Genomic DNA, 19,150 nt, shown 5'->3' with positions numbered 1-19,150 from the left:
ACTCTTTCCTCAACTCTGTGCTAAGAAAGTAAAGCAAGCTTCAAAGCTGAGAACTGTACTAAAGTTCATTCTATTCTACCCACTGAGAAAATTAGACAACATTCAACTCGCTGCATTTTTCCATTAATTCTCCTCAGATCTAAGAGAAAAAAGGACTATGTTCAAGAATATTAGAGAATAGGCTCTGTCCAGTCACATTTCAAACCCGACATTTTATTGTCAATAGTAATTACTTTCATAGGAGGATATTTGTGATAAGGCGCTGCTCCTGTTGCTAATTCAATGGCAGTAATTCCAAAACTCCACATGTCAGCCTTGAAGTCATAGCCTCTCACCTAAGAGAGATAGCAGGAACAAAAGCACAATTACATGGCAAGCATGTTACACATCACCAAATCCATATCACGTTGGAAATCCACAACTCTTTATGCACAACTTTCACATTTGTTTGCTAAGAGCTAGCAACAGAAATTAAATCTTAGTTACATGATGTATTCTACTAAAATGGTTTGACTTAACGAAATCTTAGATTATTAATGATATGTACTATTGTCCATCAATCAAAATACCTTTTTTTTCCCCTTTTTGTTTTTTACCTGTTCCATGACTTCAGGGGCCATCCAACACGGGGTGCCAACAAATGTTTTCCTTACTTTATTCCGGGTAACATCACCCCCTGTTGCTAAGAATGCACTTACCCCAAAATCTGAAAGGAAAAAAAAATCATCCTTATTTTATGTAAGACATTATTGCTTATAAATTCCAACTTCTAAACATCTCTCTTCCTGGTGACCTTTACAGTGGTGATAAATTGTTCCAAACACGTTTATGGATCTCAGATACAAACCAGGGCATCCTGCCACCTGTCAACCTCTACACCCTCTATAGAACACCATCACAGGTAATGGGACACCAAGCCCACCAGTCCAAAAGCTCAGCACATCAAAATTACATTTTCTACTCATAAGGTATCAAAAATCATAATTAATCATAAAGGATTACAACATGGAATTATGAACACACTCCCCAAGCCCTAAATATAAAGGGTCTTAGTTTTAGCTAAGATTTGTTTTAGAAAATCACTTACAAAAAAAAAACACCAGAGACAATAAAACTTGTCAGTGGTTTTGTTCCTTTTTATGTGTTTTGTATTATGATGATGATGATTTTCTAGCCTCTTTAATTCCAAGTTGTCAATGTTTGGAGAGCTCAGTTTTTAAATAAAATATGAGTAACACCCATCTACCACATTCTCACGCCCTTGCTTAAACAGTGCTAACACCTCAGCCAAAATCATAACGGCAAATCCACAAACCCAGGTACTTAACACCAGCATGCCCAGGTTTGTCCGTGTGCAGCAATCGACACAAAAGAAAAGCTCAGTCAGCAAAGACTGTTCTTTTCCCTCCCTAATGTGTGATTTCTGGATAACTTTTGCAACTGCAGATAGAGGCATATAAGGAGTTAACCAATATTTTTCTTAACATCCACTATGTACTGAAGTTCTTTATGTGAGAAGACTGATTAGGCATATTATATATACATACAGAAATATATACAAAAATGATCTTCCTGTATGATAGTAGAGATGGTAACACCTGATGCTTACTAATTCATGCACTTCTGCTTACATTTTTACATAAATAGTAAAAGTAGTTAGTAAGTTAGCATACCAATACCTATCAAGAAGAGCTGAGTCAAGAACCACTGGATAGTCAGTCGGTAAATAACAATAAAAGGTAGTCAATACTGGGACCAGCAGTTACTGTAAAGGCTATGTCGCTGAACTCCCATGTAGACGACCATGGTTTGAGTCCCAGACCCGGTGGCTTGAACTCACGCCAGGCGCCTGTGCGTGTGTGCCCAAGATCCCGAGAGGAGGATGGAGGAGAAGGGACTGTGGCATGACCATCTCCGCTGGGGGATGATTTTCCGCTTTCTGTCTCTGTGTCTGTATCTGTGTCTGGCAAGTGCATGCGTTCTACGGTAAAAACCTCTCCAAAAAAAAGGTAGTCAATAGTACTGAACACTATGCGGTGTGAACCCTGCAAAATGTGCTCATGTTAATTCTCCTCTGCTGGTCCCCTTTATTGACTGTCAAGATGACAGCAATTACCAAAAACAACCTCAAGTACTAACCAAGGTCAAAGGTATTAACATTTGCTTTAGGTCTGTAATATTAAGTTATGCAAGTGACTGAGTAACACTGTAACTAGTTCCCTAAGTGGAAGTATGTTGGCTGCTCCATTTTATTTACATTTCAATTTATTCAAATCCCAACAGGACTTCAACTACAAGTAGAAGGAATGAAAACTGACAAATGGAGTATTTGTTCCAATTTACTCTCATGTTAATATAGAGCAAAGGTATATTTTGAAAAATTGCTATATAATTTAATTTGAAAAATTGCTGTATCATTTGCATATATGTGTCCAATTCTAACTGTCTGAATTCTTATACTATGGTCAGAAAACTGAAGTCTTGTGAAAGAAGATAGCACTCATTACTTACAGAAAAGTTAGGCGAACTGAACCATAAGCACCTACTATTTCTAGCTAGAAAAAAGAATATGATAAGGCTTTCAAAAATATTAATTTAAACTTAATTTACATTTATAAAAAGAAATTCAACAATAAATTTGACTTTCTATTTTTTATTAAATGATTCTATAGCATGATAATAAATAAGTACAAATCATCTATAAATAATTGAGGATATGAGTAAAGCTGCTTTAAGGAAAATGATTCTTTTAAATGCAGTTGAAGTAACCCTGTATCCTAAAGTCTTTTCCTAAAAGATATAATCCAGATAAAAATCCATAGGTAATATTAGATATTTGGGGTGTGGGGGGGGGTCCTAAAAAATACTAACCACCTGCATTAGATACTTTAAAAACTGGAAAAACAGCCAAAAAAAGATGGACAGTAGCAATCCATTACTGACAATACCCCTTCAATACACTGATTCATGATTCACATATTTATTCATAGCCTCCACTTAGAACACTCACTTTAAAGTCATAAACAGATGGTTAAATGTCTTTAAAGCTCAGAGCAAAATTTCAGAGGCAGAAAACACTAATCCTAACATCTACTCACCCTTATGACTACAGAATAAATACACAATTTGCTCCTATGTATGGCTAATGTGTATACAGAAAGATTTATATGTTCTGAGAAACAGAACATTTTGACCAGAGTACATAGTGTGCTTACATAAACAGGAAAATTGGTATATTCTTTTGAGGCAGCTTATGCATCACAGTGAGAACCAGGTGGCAGAAGAGGAACCATGAAAAGCCCTCCTTGTTTCCTAAGGGATACATCCATATAGCCAAAGGGAATGGAGCCAGATACACTGGGGTCAGAGACCAGGACCATTTTTCTGACAATGTGGAATCAAAGGCTACACATGGTGTTGGCCAGCCCATCCTCCTGCCTCCTGGAATAACTGGAGGATATGAGTAAAAGCTGCTGTAAGGAAAATCCTAAAAGAATGCTGTAATCCTAGTAACGAAAAGGCTCTAACATCTTTTAAATCCATCTACTTCTTTTCCTTCCCCAGAGATACCACCTCAGTTTAAGCCACCATAACTTCTTGCCAAGATTCCTGTGGTAACCTCCTAAGGCTCTGCTTTCCCCAGATCCAGGCTCCAGCAACCAGGCCTTTTTGTATTACACACTGGAGCCCTCTCCTCAAAAGTCTTTAAAGGCTCCCTGTCTGTTCAGGATGAAGTCAAAATCCCTTTGCAGAACCGCCTCTCCTTTCTTTCCCAGTCTTAGCCTCATCTATCACTACTTCCAAATGCAAACCTTAAGCTCCAGCCCTACTTACACAATATGCCGTTGGTTTTTTTTTTTTCTTTAATTATTTCACTATGTGCCTTTTAATCACAGATTCCAGCAACTCTCTAGGCTCACTAGTACTGCCTTTGCACATGACGCTTTGTGGTCCAGAAACATCATTCCCTCCACTGTGGACAAAAGCAAGAGCAGGGGGCATTTTGCATGTCTTTACTAAGTACAGAAGAATTCTGGCATCTGAACTCTTAGTGCTTAGTTTGATGTGTTTCCATCACCTTTGCCTAGTTTGCATGTACTATTTAAGTAACTTGGTCACTGTCATATTTTGGTATGTAAATGCTAAGCCTGGAGGAAGATCTGCAAGGTTTTGAGGTCGTTATCTGATTTGGAAAGTGGTAGGTCTACCAGGAAATATCACAACACTAACTGACAAGAGTTGGGTAGCACAGCAGTTAGGCCTAAGATTAAACTTTGACCCAAATATGTGATTCTAGAAAAAAGATCCAAACTTTCTGGGTCTGTTTCCTCCACAGGACTCTTATTTAGGCCTAGTTTTATATTACTTTCACGTCTGTAAGATCATACTACTTCTTTATACCATGCATAAATATTCTTTACAATAACTGTTAGTAGATCAATAAGTTACTGTTCTCTGTCCTGTAATAAACAAAGGAGGTAGGCTGAGAGAATAAGGATGAATATTTTAGAGTGGTAGATATAAAATCTGAGAAATATATATTTCTTGACCTTAAGAATATTACCGTGTAGGAGAATAAGACATGAAATAATGGACAACGGAACAACATGTAAAACTAAACGCTCTGTTGTCTACATAGAAGCACAGGAGCTACAACCATAATGATCATGGGAGACTTTCTCCAAAGTGGGCCTTGGAAGATGAGGTAAAGATTTGGATAGTCAAACCTACCAGAAAGCAATTTCCAGATGAACAGCATGAGTAGTGAAGCACAAGTGTTGAGCCAAAAAAGAAAAGCTGCCTGACAGCTGCATGGGTCAAACATTCCAATACATACAGGAGGTAGGCAGAAAAAGAAGGGAAGGGAGTCCTGAAAGCCAGCAGCACCATCTTAGTGATTAAGGGCACTAGGAAATTAGTCTCAGTGCTGGGAGACATTAAGGAGCATGGAGCCCTGTGTGGGACCCTAGAGTCCTTTCCCAGTGTCCTTCCACTAGGTCTACAGCAGGCTTATACTGCTCAGCTGGGGAAGAAAGCTGCCCTAAGGGAATGTGGACCTGGTGTTTCCGGATCTCCAATTTTCCCATGGAAGTCAAAGCTGGAATCTTTATGTAAAAGCTTGCTTTTTTGTTGTTGTTGGCAAAAAAAGTCATTAAAAAAAAAAACTGGAAAAGCAATTCCTCCTGCCTAATTCAGTCCACAAAACTCGTCTGCCAATTTTGTTATGATATCTAAAATTTACCTAAAATATGTCAACAAACACCATGTGATATTACATCTGTGATCCAACACTCCAGGTAGTCAGCTGAGATTCCAATAAAGGATGCCCAGTGTCAAGGGGTTCTGGTAGCACTTGAGTCAGGATGCCAGGGACAGCTGCTAGTGGTATGTGTATTATCTATATCTAAGTATAGATAAATATGAGCTAGGTGAATGTCTAGAAGGGACTATTATTAGGGAAAATGGTGGCCTGCTGAGAAGCATGATACATATTAGAGTGGGCTTTCATTGGTGAAAGTAAGGTATCCTCTTTTTTTTTAAAGAATTATTTTATTTTAATTTCATTTATTCATTTATTAATTTTAATTTGACCAGAGACTGACAGAGAGAGAGAGAGAGAGAGAGAGGGAAAGTGAGAAAGTAAGTCATCAGGCCAAGGACTTGAATCATGGTTGATCATGTGGGAATGTCCAGCTCAACCACGACACCACTTGCTGGTCCCCGAAAGTAAGGTTTTTAGCACATGGAGAGTAGCTAAAATATTTTAGGTATACTCCCCACTGTAGCATGAATGGAATAAAAGAATCCAGTCAGGCCCAAATGTCTTCTATGTCCCCAGCCAGTTCTACATGGAGTTGGGTTCCTGATGTTAAATACAAAGGTAAAAAGGAAAACTATATCTGGAATTTTGGCATGTCTGCCTCAAGTGAATTTTTCATTCACCTAGAAGTAAAGAAAGCAAGAATTTCCCTGAGCTTAGAGAACAAATTGTGAGAACTATTTAGGGGTTTGTTGTTAATAAATGTCATAATTTAGCCAGGAAGATGATTTCCTTAAAACCTGGAAGGTGGCTATGAGCAAGTAGTCAATCCTCTACCTCAAACTTCTATAGTCCCTACTATTTCTGAAAAGGAGACTATACTGTACATGGGAATAAATCAGCTTGGGTCAACTCAGCACTTGGTTAGAAAGTAATGGAATCAATATTCGGTAGCTCAGAGCTTCCTAAAATGCATTGACGATGAGTTAAAAGAGAAATCGATCCCCTTGGAGCTCTAAGAGACTAGTTGGGGGTCTGAGGCAGTGAAAGCTTCCATAGTTGGGGAAGCCCTGACAGTTCCTTGCTGCAAGCAGTCTCTTTTCTCCAGAGGCCATGGTTTTAAAAATCAGGAAGCATTAGGTGAGACTGTTGAGGAGCCCAACCCCAGAGTCTGAGCACTGGGGAGGGAACGTGGACGTGACTCAGTCAGCAATCAGGACTGCTGTTACACTCTCTCTAGAAGAGAAGGGCATTTGGGAAAATAACCCTGCAGGGTGTTCAGGAAAGGAGAAAGGCTAGAAGCTGAGAAGATCACAGTCATAACCCAGGAGTAAAATCAACAGAGCCTGTATATGAAGAGAGACTCTGGAAATGGAAAGGATTAGACAAATTCTTAAGAAAATATGATGATTTAGTGGATATTGGACTTGAAAAAGAGGACGGAGTGAAAAAGATTAAGTGACTAGCCAAGGAACACATAGCAAGTTATTGAGGGACTGAGTAAAATCCATAGTCCTTCAGAAAGGAGTCAGCTGCCTAACCCCAGTCTCTTCTTTGGGAAAGTTCAGTGCATATTTCTTTACTGAAAAGGAAATACAAAATAGAAATAATGGGGTTAATATTCTACAAGGCCTAAGCTCTTCCTTGAGTAAAGATCAAATTGTGATTACCCAACACAGAAAAACTAGTTTGAGGTTCTTTGGTTAATCCTAAATGTCATATTTATATCATCAGAAACAATCCCTTTATATTTTGGGTTGATTCCCAGTTTTCTCTTTTCTCATAAGAGTCTCAGACTTTACTGGCAAAATCAAAATGTACTTCTAAACACCCAGGAACATTTTTAGGACTGATAGCGTCTATCCTTCCTTAGTCCCATGGGTCTCCTTAAAATGTTGTGCCACCAATACTGAATGAATAAAGAAACATATAAGAAGTACACTTTCAAAAGTAAACTTTAAAAAAAGAAGTACATTGTGATCGAAGTTATGAAACTGTGTAACAATGAGTATAAACCAACAACAAACATTTTATACAACAAAATGTGTAATTATGTTAGAACTGACTACAGAAAGGTTTTTTTTAAAGAATTATTTTAACTTTACTTATTCTTATTATCCAATTTGACCAGAGAGAGGGAAATGAGAAAGGAAGCTACCAGGTCTAGGATTTGAACCATGGTTGGCCAGATGGGAGTCCAGAGCCTTTAACCACCACAACACCTGCTGGCCCCTACAGAAAGTTGTTTTAAAGAAAAAAAAAAAAAATGCCAGCGGTATAGGCTCCTACATGTGTTCAATGCACATGGGGTGTGCACAGTAGTGTTCATGGCCTGAGTTCCAACATGGGCTTACAGAGTTGATTTCAGCGCTCTCCTGGCTGCCTGGTGAAAGCTAACATGGGAACATACTAAGGTGTTGGAAAAGTCACAATGCATTTTTGCATAGAAAAATACATCATGACTTTTCTGACGACCTGATATAGTAATTTAAATACAGTAACTATTGGGACCAGCAGTTAGAGTAATGGCTATGTCGCTGGACTCCCATGTAGTCGACTGTGGTTCAAGTCCTGGACCCGGTGGCTTAAACTCACGCCGGGTGCATGTGCATGCATGCCCAAGATCCCGAGAGGAGAATGGAGGAGAAGGGACTGTGACGTAGCCATCCCCCATGGGGGGGGTGATTTCTCACTTTCTATCTCTCTGTCTCTGTCTGTCTGGCGAGCGCACATGCCCTATAGCAAAAACCTCTTAAAAAAAAGAAGAAAAAAAAATAGAATAACTCTTACATGACCTGAACAACATGAACAGAAGAAACAAGCTAATGTCCCTGATATGCTATATCCACACCAAAGATGCCATCTTCTGCTGGTAATTCCTGGTGACCTTTCCCAATCTTTGGTAAGAATAAGACACAGACCAAGGAAAGTCAGTATTAGCAGTTAAACACTTGAGGCATGCTTCTTCCAACCACAATCCTGCCTACTTATTCCATCCACGCTAATTTTCCTTAAGTGCAATTCTGATCATAGCACTCTCTTGTCAAAATCTTTCTCCCTGGGCAATAATTCAGCAGGTGTGCAGAAGCCAATAGGCTTCCAGTACTGTTTCCTTCCAATGGCAATGCTTATCCAATTACCACGTACTTTAGTAAACTACTTTCAGCTCCCTTAACTGACCAGTTACTATATTCAGTTTTAATTCTTTTAATGTATAATTAGGTCCAGCCTTTATCTTCTAGTTTTTGTTTATTTTTGTTTTTAAATTAAATATGAGCAACTTTTCATTTTCCTGGAGCCTTGCCATTATCATTATCAGAATGTCATCAGACCTGCAGGCACTGAGAGCCAAGTCTAAATGGAAACAGGGAGGAGGGATGGTCCCCCATCCCTGCCTCTGGGAAACCCTGCAACCTGAGGCTAGAGAGAGAGAGAGAGCACAGTGTGATACCACACAGACTGGGAGGAGGCCAAGGGGCACCTCGAGTCCTCCAGGTAGACACCACTCCTCTGGTTACCAGTGCGGTTACCTGTGCTGTGCTCAGCAGAGCTCAGCAAGAATCAGAGCACAGAGCCTAGCGGGACCACACCAGGAGGTGGCAAGACCTGGGACAACAGCTGCCAAAGCTATTTTCCTTCTTGAAATCATGCCATTTTGTTCATAGGAGTGGTTTTTCTCTCTCTCAATATAGTGACATTTCAGTATATCCATGAATGTGAGCCTAAGTGTAAAGAGGCTATATAATAGTAACATGCGTGATGTAGTATATGTGGCCACCAATCAGAGACTTATAGGGTCCTGACCATTTCTACCAAGTCTCCCACCAACGACCCCTAACACTCAAGGGGAAGAAGAGAAGATGCAGTAAGCACATTTTGCTCTGAGGAGCTACTTTGGAATTAACCAGGCCTGAATGATAGTCCCAATTACACTCCCTGCTTACTTACTTACTTGAGTATCAGTTTTTCAAGATTTCTAATAGGGGCCATGCATACACACCAGGCACGCATGCGTGAGTGCATGCATGCCCCAAATCCCGAAAGAATGGAGGAGAAGGTATTGTAGTTTGGTTACCCCCCCCGGGGGGGGGGTGATTTCTCACTTTCTAGAGAGAAAGAGTACACACATGCGGGCACTCACTCCAGAAAACAAACTAAAAAAGGGAGCAGGAAGTTTACAAAATAATAATAACTACCCAGCAGTTATACCTTCTTCTTTATGGTTACCCCCCCCGGGGGGGGTGATTTCTCACTTTCTAGAGAGAAAGAGTACACACATGCGGGCACTCACTCCAGAAAACAAACTAAAAAAGGGAGCAGGAAGTTTACAAAATAATAATAACTACCCAGCAGTTATACCTTCTTCTTTATCAGAATCTTGATTCTGTTTGCCAGGCCCTGGGGGATTCATCTTATTGATCTAAGTCAATCATGGTGCTTGCCTCCTATTCACCAGTGAATGGTCCAAGGTTCTGCCCTAGATCTGGCAATATGAGGTCCAGGAGAAAAGAGAAAAGGCTCTTGTGGGAAATTTCCCCCCTTCAAGGCTCCTTTGCTTCCCTTTTCTTTTCCTTTTTTAGAGAGGCCATGTGGAGATGCAACGCTGAGAGTAAGACACTAGGAGTAAGAGCAGCGCACGAGGACATCCGACATACCGAGGATATAGAAAGGAAGGCAGAGAAGCACCCAAGACCTCTGCAATATCCCTGGGCCTCTGTGCCAAGCCTGAAACCAAATGTCCTGACTTCTTGTTATGTCAGATAACTAAATGTCTTTGTTGTTTAATCTCCTGTCAGACAAGTACTCTGTTATTTGTACCTGCAGATTTCTTAGCTCTCACAGTCTGTTTCTCCCTAGTCCAGCCATGTTTATTCACACTCCCTGACTGCTATGGATGAACCACTGCATCAGAGGCCAACGTCATCACAATCCCCTAAAGGACCTGGTAAAAATCAGCAAGAAAACAGTTTAGCACACAGTGCAATTTTGGAGTTTAAAACAGTTCTGTTATTAAGTATGGCTTTTAATGCCAGGGGCACAAATCAAAACAAATAAATGCAGAGGCAGCTCAAAGAGGAAAAAAAAATACTGCGAGAAGAGTCCAATTCACTTTTTTGCCAGTAGTTGCTATTTAGGGCTACCTTTACACAAACCTCCAACAAATACTTCTAGGAAAATAAGAATGAGAACTAAATTCTGCATTCTAGTCTAGACCTCTGCTACTCAAAGTCAGGACCATAGACCAGAATCATCAGTGTCACCAGAGAGCCTCTACAAAATGCTGAATTCAAGTCCCCCTCCAGGCCTACTGAGTCTGAACCTGCATTGGTGAAAGATCCCTAGCCTGTCCAATACACACACAAAAGCTGGAAGAGCACTGCCCCAGCTACTGTCTTCCAAGCAAGCACGATGGCATGATTCCGTAGGACTGAAAGACCTTCATGAATGGCCAATTCCACAGCTTCCCTCTTTCACCTCTTAGAAGAGAACCGCAGCAGTGGAAAGAGAGTCGCAGGAAAAAAAGTACTTATGTACTTCACAACACAGTAAATACAAGGCAATACTAGAAATGTAAATCGTGTCCTATATACAACTGCATTAACCCAGTGATTCCCAAATATGTCCAGCAGGACATACAAAGTCATATTCCTTGCACAGCTCTATAGGAATATTCAGATTTTTATAAAATCACAATTTATGTGTATGAAAATGGTGTATCATCACAATACTCATTAATAGCCTCTCAGTAACAGCTTCTCAAGTGCCACAGGACAGGGAGAGAGGCTGTGTGTACCTATCAGTCTCCACACAGATAGTGGCAGTACTACTGCTTTCTCTCCCACTCATGAAAACCTCTGATGAACTGCAGAAGGGTGATACCATTATCTCATTAGAGTGATAATCTTGAATGCACTCATCTTTCACATAAATCAATAAAAACACTGGACCCTTAGCAACTATCAATAATCAATTACTCACATATCACCTCATTACAGACAGGGACATGCCACCTGTCTTGCACAGAAGACAGCCTGCTATCTCCAGAGGACCCAGACAGAACTAAAGAGAGTCCTTGACAGCTTTGTTCCACACCCAATCTCCCACCCACTCCCATCCCAATCAGGCTCCCAGTTTCCTTTATCGTTATACCTTCTCACCAGCAAATGGGGCTCAGTGGTCTTGTTTGGTGCCATACGCTGTGGCCCCCTACCACAGTCTGGAGTCCAAGACATTCATTGTTAGGAAACATAATCCTGGGGTAGTTCCTGAGTCTGGGCCCAAGAGAGTCATTTATCAGTTGCTCTGAATAAATCCACATTCCCCATCTATTAATGAAGGACAGTCAACCTTCATCTTCTCTGAAACATCTCAGAATGACAATTTCAAAGCCTTTTCTGACAGCAAAAGCGAAGAAAGATATTAGAATATTTTGGCTTTTTATTCCCTAGAGTTTCACCTTTAAAAAAAGAAGCAAGACTTTCTATGAAAGGACTCATATGGGTAGATTCTAAGCATTGCCAGCAACAAGTTTTCTTGAATGTGCTATATTTTTACTTATAAGGTAGAAGTTCTTAGTACCTGTTTGCAAGGAATTTTATATGAGGAATCAAATCAGATCACAATGACATAGACAAACTAAGAAAACAGGAAGATTCTTGGTTAAATGCAAAGGCCATATTAGCTGCTGCCCTCTTCCATAGTTCCTCAACTACTCTCACAATCAAGACAACAGGGACTAAAAAGAGACAAGGATATAGGGAGATGAAATGGAAGCCACTGCTAATTCACATTTGGTTCACAGTGCAGTTGACTAATAAAGCAAGCCAGCCTCCGCAGTGAAGGAGAGTACTGGTGAAAGATCATAGCAAACCACAGATAGCTGCCCTTTTATATCAGAGCCAGACTCTCCCCAAAGCAGGTGAATTCAGGTGAGAAATGGAGCCGGAAGTCACACCTGGCAGAACTGCAGCACAGCGGAGGGTAGCCAGGAAAGCTGGAGCAGAGGTCCTAGCTGGGCCGAAGCTTCCAGGCTCAAGACAACTTTGTCAAAAGGCCCATAACACATGTGACCAGGAATTTTCTACAAAATAAGATAATTACCCTGGACAAAAAAAAAAAAAAAAGCTAATCTCCAAATCAGAAATCCCTTCTTACCTGGTTCCACAAAGAGGGGCATAGAAGGGCTACTTTTAAAGGTGCGCTGGTAAAAGTAACTACAGGATAGTCTTACTCCCTCTCATCTGTATGCTCAAAATCATCTTATGATCTGAGTACTTTAGGACTCAGAATGTCTTTACTGACTGTGGCTAATGAGGGCCCCTGAAACATTCTGAGGCAAGATAGGTCCTTAGAGAACATCTTGTCAACCTTCCCTATTGTATAGCTGAAAGAATTGAGCCCCAGGGCTGCTGAACTGTCAAAAGGCATACAATTAAGAAGCATACTGGGCTGATATACAGGGAGCCCGATGGCAAGGACCAAGAGTAAAGTCTGAGAGAGATCTGAGAGAGATCAGCTTTTATGACCTTCAGAATGACCTTAAACAAGTTCACATTTGCTCAACAATCCTCAATCCCTTCATCTCTAACCCCTACTTTGCTGAACTGACAGAAATAAGGAAAGCACTAGGAAAGTGTACTATACAGGTATTATCATTTTCCAAGCCAAAGGCATGCCTCTGAAGTCAACGGGAGCCCCTGGCTGGTCATATCCACAAAGACAGGCACAAGTAACTTAGATCAAATATTAATAAGTCTAAATTTCCAATGCAATATTCATATACCTGCAGGTGGTCTTTTTCATACAAATCTCCACTCAACTACTCTATCAGAAGCCTCCATTAAACCACAATAGCCCATCTGTATACTTTAAAGAGATGGTCCCTATGGGGGATGATTAAAATAACACAACTTGGGTTGCCACAAGTATTTAAAGAATCAACTGACATCATTTCCGCAAAGTTTTATGAAGGATTAGTCAAAGCTAGTCCAATCTTCAAAGTATTTGCCGATTTTCAAATTTACCATAAAGAAAAACTCCCATTTAAAGCTCTAACATTAAAGAGTCATTAAACTATGAGGATCATAAATTAAATTCTGCTGTGTGACATTCATTGAATCTAAACTTACTACACAGTCATATATTCATGAATTCATTCAATAACTATTTAGGAAGCTCTTACTAACTGTCATTTCTAGTTCAAGCATTAGAACTATAGAACAGAAATTTGGATCTTTATGGAGCTGACCTTGGAGTCAAGGTGAAGGTAGAATGAGAGGTAAACATAGACAATAAGCAAAAGTTATACTAAGTACAATACACAGTAGTAGTTCTCTGACTTGAGCATGCACCAGTAACTAGAAGGTTTCTTAAAACACAGATAGCTAGGCTATATCTCCAGAGTTTCCTTTTTTTTTTTTTTTTTTGAGAGGTTTTCACTACAGGGCGCGTGTGCTCGCCAGACAGAGAGAGACATAGAGACAGAAAGGGAGAAATCACCCTCCAGGGGGGATGGTCACACCACAATCCCTTCTCCTCCATTCTCCTCTTGGGATCTTGGGCACGCACGCACATACACCAGGAGTGAGTTTTAAGCCACCGGGTCTGGGACGCAAACCACAGTCAACTACGTGGGAGTCCAGCGACATAGCCATTACACTAACTGCTGGTTCCCTCCAGAGTTTCCTACTCAGGTAGTCTAGGGTGAGAGAGACATAATTTGCATTTTTATCAAGTTTATGCTGGTACTACTGGTCTAGGAACACATCTTGAGAGCCACTAATAGAGAGTACATTCCTAGGTACAATAAATAAAAATGGAGCAGGGTCTAGGAAGAATGGGGTAAGAGGGATATAAGTTACCACAGGATGATCAGGGAAGTCTCACAGATGTGATGCTTGGAGCCAAGATCTGAAGGAGGTAAAGAAAAGAATGTTCCAGTCAGAAGGAAGAACCAATGCAAAGATCCTGAGGTAGGAGCTTGAAAGGAGAGGAGGCCAGTCTGCATAGAGTGGAGTAACAGAGAGGAAGAAGTAGGAGATAAGGTCATTAGATAATGAGGGGACAGATCATGTCATATCTATGTGCTACCTTAAGGACTGTGACTTTCACTGTGAGATGGGAAGGGTTTGGAGGGTTTTGAGTAAAGGCATGATACAAGTCAACTTTGTGAAACAGGGTCATTATGAATGCTGTGTGAAGAATGGACCACAGGGCCAAGAGCAGAAGAAGATGACCTCTGAAGAAGCTACCAGAATGATCAAGATAAGAGCCAATGGCGGATCAGGATGAGATGTGTTGAAGAAAAGGATTTACTGACAGACTTGACAGAATGTAGGGTACAGGAGAAGGATGAGGGTCAGGGAACATCAAGATTTCTGGCCTGTTCAACAGAGGGATGGTCCTGCCATTAAATAAGAAGCAAAGACTGTGAGAGGGGCAGTTTTGGGGGAACATGGGGATCACAAGAGTTCTTCTTTATTGACATTATATACATTTTAGAATTGAAAGGGAACTTGCAAGCCTGATGACATGATTGTGCAGGTGATACTACAAACTATAAGCAGCAAAGAACTTGTCAAAAGCACAGGTAAGTTAGTCACCAAGGGAGCTAGATAATCCTTGGCTACTGGGTCCTCAAGTGTATTCTATATAAGCAAGCATTAAATAATATTCCACAGACTATAAATACACATTACTATTTCAGTTTTCGAAATATCTCTTTTAAGTGTATGACACATGCAATAATGTTATTGACTAAAAACTCTACCCATTTAAACACATAGTTAAGATTTATCTCCAGGATTAAAGTAGTCCTAATGTGGCTATATTAAACGCTCTGGGCATATACATTTCCTTCTATCCTTACTAATTTAAAAATAAAAAATTTAATGAGAGAAAGAGGGAGGGAAGGAGCAAGACAGCAGTATTACCGACAAGGCCACACCACATCACAATCCTTCCTCTCCCAGTTTCTCAGTTAGCTAGGACCACAGGTATGTACTGCTGTGCCCATCCTGTTTAGGTTAGGCAGGAAACTAAATCTAGGCCTCCCACATGGCCTCAGCTACCACATAGCGGTGCCCTCTTACTTGTGCCACATTGGCTGGGCCAAAATTAAATTTTTATGGTTAACTATTTAATGTCTGTTTCACCTTAACTGCTCATTCTATGACAATAACTCAATGTCAACATTGGTTACCACTGGGTCAGCTCAAATGCCTGTGCCTGGAACACAATAAATGCTCAGTAAATATCTGCCAATTAACTGCTGAAATATACATGGAACTTGAACACCTGATGTTTACTTTTTCACCAGGGAAGAAGCAAGCAATAGCAAATGGAGATTCTAGGAAATAGAAAAATAAATTTAGAAAAGCAAAGAATTTCTCTGCTTTTAATCTAAAAATTGTCTTACCCAGACTTCAATGACTTTTGATAATAAATGAAACTTAATTTACAAGTACTATTTCAGATCCTTAAAGGAAAGAAGGAAAGAAGGGAGGGAGGGAAAGAAGAAGACTGAGTCCCATCTGCCTCATGACCTTCTAAACACTCATCCTTAAGCTCAAATCCCCATGCAGCTAAACATACACAGCTGAGGAAAAATTCCAACATGGGAGCAGAGCAAAATGATTCTCCTCCACTGGGTTCACCAGTAATACTCCCTTAAGTTGTTTCTCCAACAACTGCTAGCAGCTGTTAAGGACTGGAAAGCTGCTCAAACGCTCCCTAAGTATTTTTTCCTGACGGTGTACAGATGGAATGGAAAACTGAGTTTTCAGAATTGACTGCATTCTTGGTTCATGCAAGTGGTTTCACCAAGTGTTACCATTTGTCAAGATCCCAAAAATCAGGGAGCCACATTAATTTACTGTCCTTATTTACTTAGGCCAAAAAAGAATTAATTTATGAGGACTTTTGTCAGAATCTACTAAACCATAATTTGCATCATTATAAACTGTTCCTGAAACTAAAACAAATAATTTGGCTCACTGTAATGCAGTTTATAGCCACCAAAGTTTTCTTTTTTGGTTCTGTTTTGTTTTTGTTTTTGCCATAGGATGCATATGCTCACCGGGAAGAGAGAGACAGTGAGAAAGACAGTGAGAAATCACCTACCAGAAGGATAGCAACTCCACAATTCCTTTTCCTCTCTTAAGCCCTTGGAATTTTGGGCACGCATGCATACGTGCCTTGTGTGATTTTTCAAGCCACCAGGTCTAGGACTCAAACCATTTTCGGACATGTGGGAGGTCAGCACCTCAACCACCACACCACCTGCTGGCCCCATCCACCAAAGATTTTAATTTGCATGTGTACTCTGTTTTGGTGGGTGTGCCTAATGTCTCCTCAATTCACATTCTCTGCTTTTACTCTTCCCTAACTTTATTATTAACCTTTTTATTGTTAGCTAAGCCAGAGCTTCCCCAAAATCAGAGAGAAAAATAGTCACTAAAAAATTGTTTTTAGCCTTAAAACTATGTATGACTAAATGTTTAAATATTTTCACCTTCTTCTCCATGTAGGTATGTTCTTCCTTATTTGAACCTCTAGCTATGCCTTATAGCTGCACCTTCTGTCACTGACAGGCATGTGAACTGGCACTCCCTGCTGGCAACACAGGGTGTCTAACGTGCCTCCATTCAGGTCACACCGACCAAAAGCTCGTGAACACCTGCCACATGCTGGGCACTATCTAAGGATGTTGAGATGAACATTACAGAGTTTCTGCCTCTAAGAAGGATACAGTCTGGAGGCAAGAGGGGAAAATAAGACCAAATTTCAGTACAGTGTCCTGGACTAGCTACTTGGAGTATGTATAGGCACTTTCAAACCATCAGAGAGGGGTTTAACCTAGCACGGGTCAGGATAGTAGAGGACAGGATCAGTAAGTTCCTTAAGGAATTAATGCCCTGAATTGAGTCATAAAAGAGAAGTTTGCCAGGTAAAGAAAGAGGACTGTGAAGGAGAAGCTGTTAGTTTTTCCAGCCACAGCAGAAAGTATCTATAGACAAGACTATATAAAACAGGTCTTTCAACTGCTGTTACTAGGGAGCTGGGTATCATTCTATCAACAAAGTTCTAAACTTTATGCAAGGAAATTATATGTACTTGTATATAATTTGCATTGTGGATTCTTCATTTTGTATCACCAAAATGCTGCTAAAATTGATGGGACAAAAAAGAGGTGGGGGGAGGGTAGCAAAAGGAAATGGAAGGTCAGATGAAGTGCTTAAAACCCCACCTCCCTAGTTGCCTCCTTGTGCTCTTACACACCTGAAATAACTAAAGAGCACTACCCCCATTTTAATAGGAAAGGAGTAAGATTTAACTAATTCTAAAATGGAGCATGTGTTTTAGCACTTTTCACACTCTAGGATTTTTTCATTACACAAATATACAAACTGAGGCACAGAGCAGTTAAATAACTTGATTACAAGTTGCTAGAAGAAGCAATGCCTGGACTTGAACCAGAGCTATCTGGTGCCAGGGCCAATGCTCTGGGCCAACATGCTCATAAATATGATGGCATCATCATTTCCTGATTCAGATGCCCCAGGGGCCTTCAGAACTTTCCAACACTAGTCAGACGTTGACTCAGTGCAAACTAGGGACCCGTTTTACCTTGCTCAAAGCAGCAGCCTCTCGGCCCTACAATATGAAAAACACCTCTTCAACTTCCACTCCTTCCCATTTAAGTGCACTTTATTAGGGTCAAAGAGCACAGAAGGAAAATAAAAGAACCAAGCAGCCATGGATGAAAGCTTGATCCCCTTGCACGGCTTCCTCTGGCTCCTTAAGGATAAGTATTGGAAGCAAATTAAGTCTTGTTGCATGTTTTCCTGGCAGCTTTAGTCATAGGGTTTTCAATGCTTGAGACACAGACTTAGGCTGAAAATATATTTAAGGCTACTAAGGATAAAATCTCCCTCCTATAGCAAAAGCCTCTCAAAAAAAAAAAAAAAAATCTCCCTCCTAGAAAACAGAAATGCTAACCAAAGTCATAGCAATGTACCTGGACAGTGAACAACTCAGGGTATAGGCTTGATCCAAATGGCTCAGATACATCAAGATGGATGTGATGGTAACTTTGTAGAGTTATGGGATGCCTTTCCTCAGCACCAAGTTTGATCAGTTATGAAAAACTAGGTATGGAAGATTCATATTCACACACATCAGCACTATTAGTCCATTCAAGCTGCTATAACAAAATACCTTAGACTAGGTAGTTCATGAACAACAGTAATTCATTTCTCACAGTTCTAAAGGCCTGCAAGGTCCAAGATCAAGGTACTAGAAGATTCACTATTTAGTAAGGGCCCACGTGTGGTTCAGAGGTGGAAACGCCTGTGTTCTCACATCATGAAAGGGGCAAAGCTGTATCTTGGGGCATCTTTTACGAAGGCACTAATCCCATTTGTGAGGGCTTTACCCTTATGATTAATCACCTTCCTAACATCCCAACTCCTAACATCAGCATGTTGAAGGTTAGATTTCAACATATAAATTTTGGAGAGATACAAATATTCAGACCATGGTACACACACATTAAGAGGAAAAAGTACACAAAATAAACATGAGATCTACCTAATAAAATGCAGTCATATACTTCTAGAAAGTTCTTTAGAAAATCAAATGTTTTGATGGGACTAGCAGTTAGCATAATGGCTATGTTGCTAAACTCCCATGTAGCCAACCGCGATTCGAGTCCCAGACCCAGTGGCTTAAATTCACGCTGGGTGCATGTGCATGCATGCCCAAGATCCCAAGAGGAGAATGGAGGAGAAGAAACTGTGGCATGGCCATCCCCCCCCCGGGGGGGGCGGTGATTTCCCGATTTCTTTCTCTCTGTCTCTTTCTGGCAAGCACACACGCCCTAAAGAAAAA

General features: G+C 40.4%; 1 protein-coding gene across 1 annotated transcript in view; it reads right to left on the bottom strand.

The window, feature by feature from the left end:
- Positions 1-19,150, bottom strand: part of STK39 (serine/threonine kinase 39) — a 340,812-nt gene that overhangs the window by 220,571 nt on the left and 101,091 nt on the right. Inside the window, exons 6-7 of the mRNA XM_006153572.3 lie at positions 597-706; positions 234-335 (exon numbers count right to left, since the gene is read on the bottom strand). Coding sequence (XP_006153634.1) covers positions 234-335; positions 597-706 — 212 coding nt within the window. The remainder of the gene's footprint in view (positions 1-233; positions 336-596; positions 707-19,150) is intronic.

Source organism: Tupaia chinensis, unplaced genomic scaffold (genome assembly GCF_000334495.1).
Source record: "Tupaia chinensis unplaced genomic scaffold, TupChi_1.0 Scaffold000381_1, whole genome shotgun sequence".
NCBI lineage: Eukaryota > Metazoa > Chordata > Mammalia > Scandentia > Tupaiidae > Tupaia > Tupaia belangeri.
This window is presented reverse-complemented; position numbering and strand designations above follow the sequence as displayed.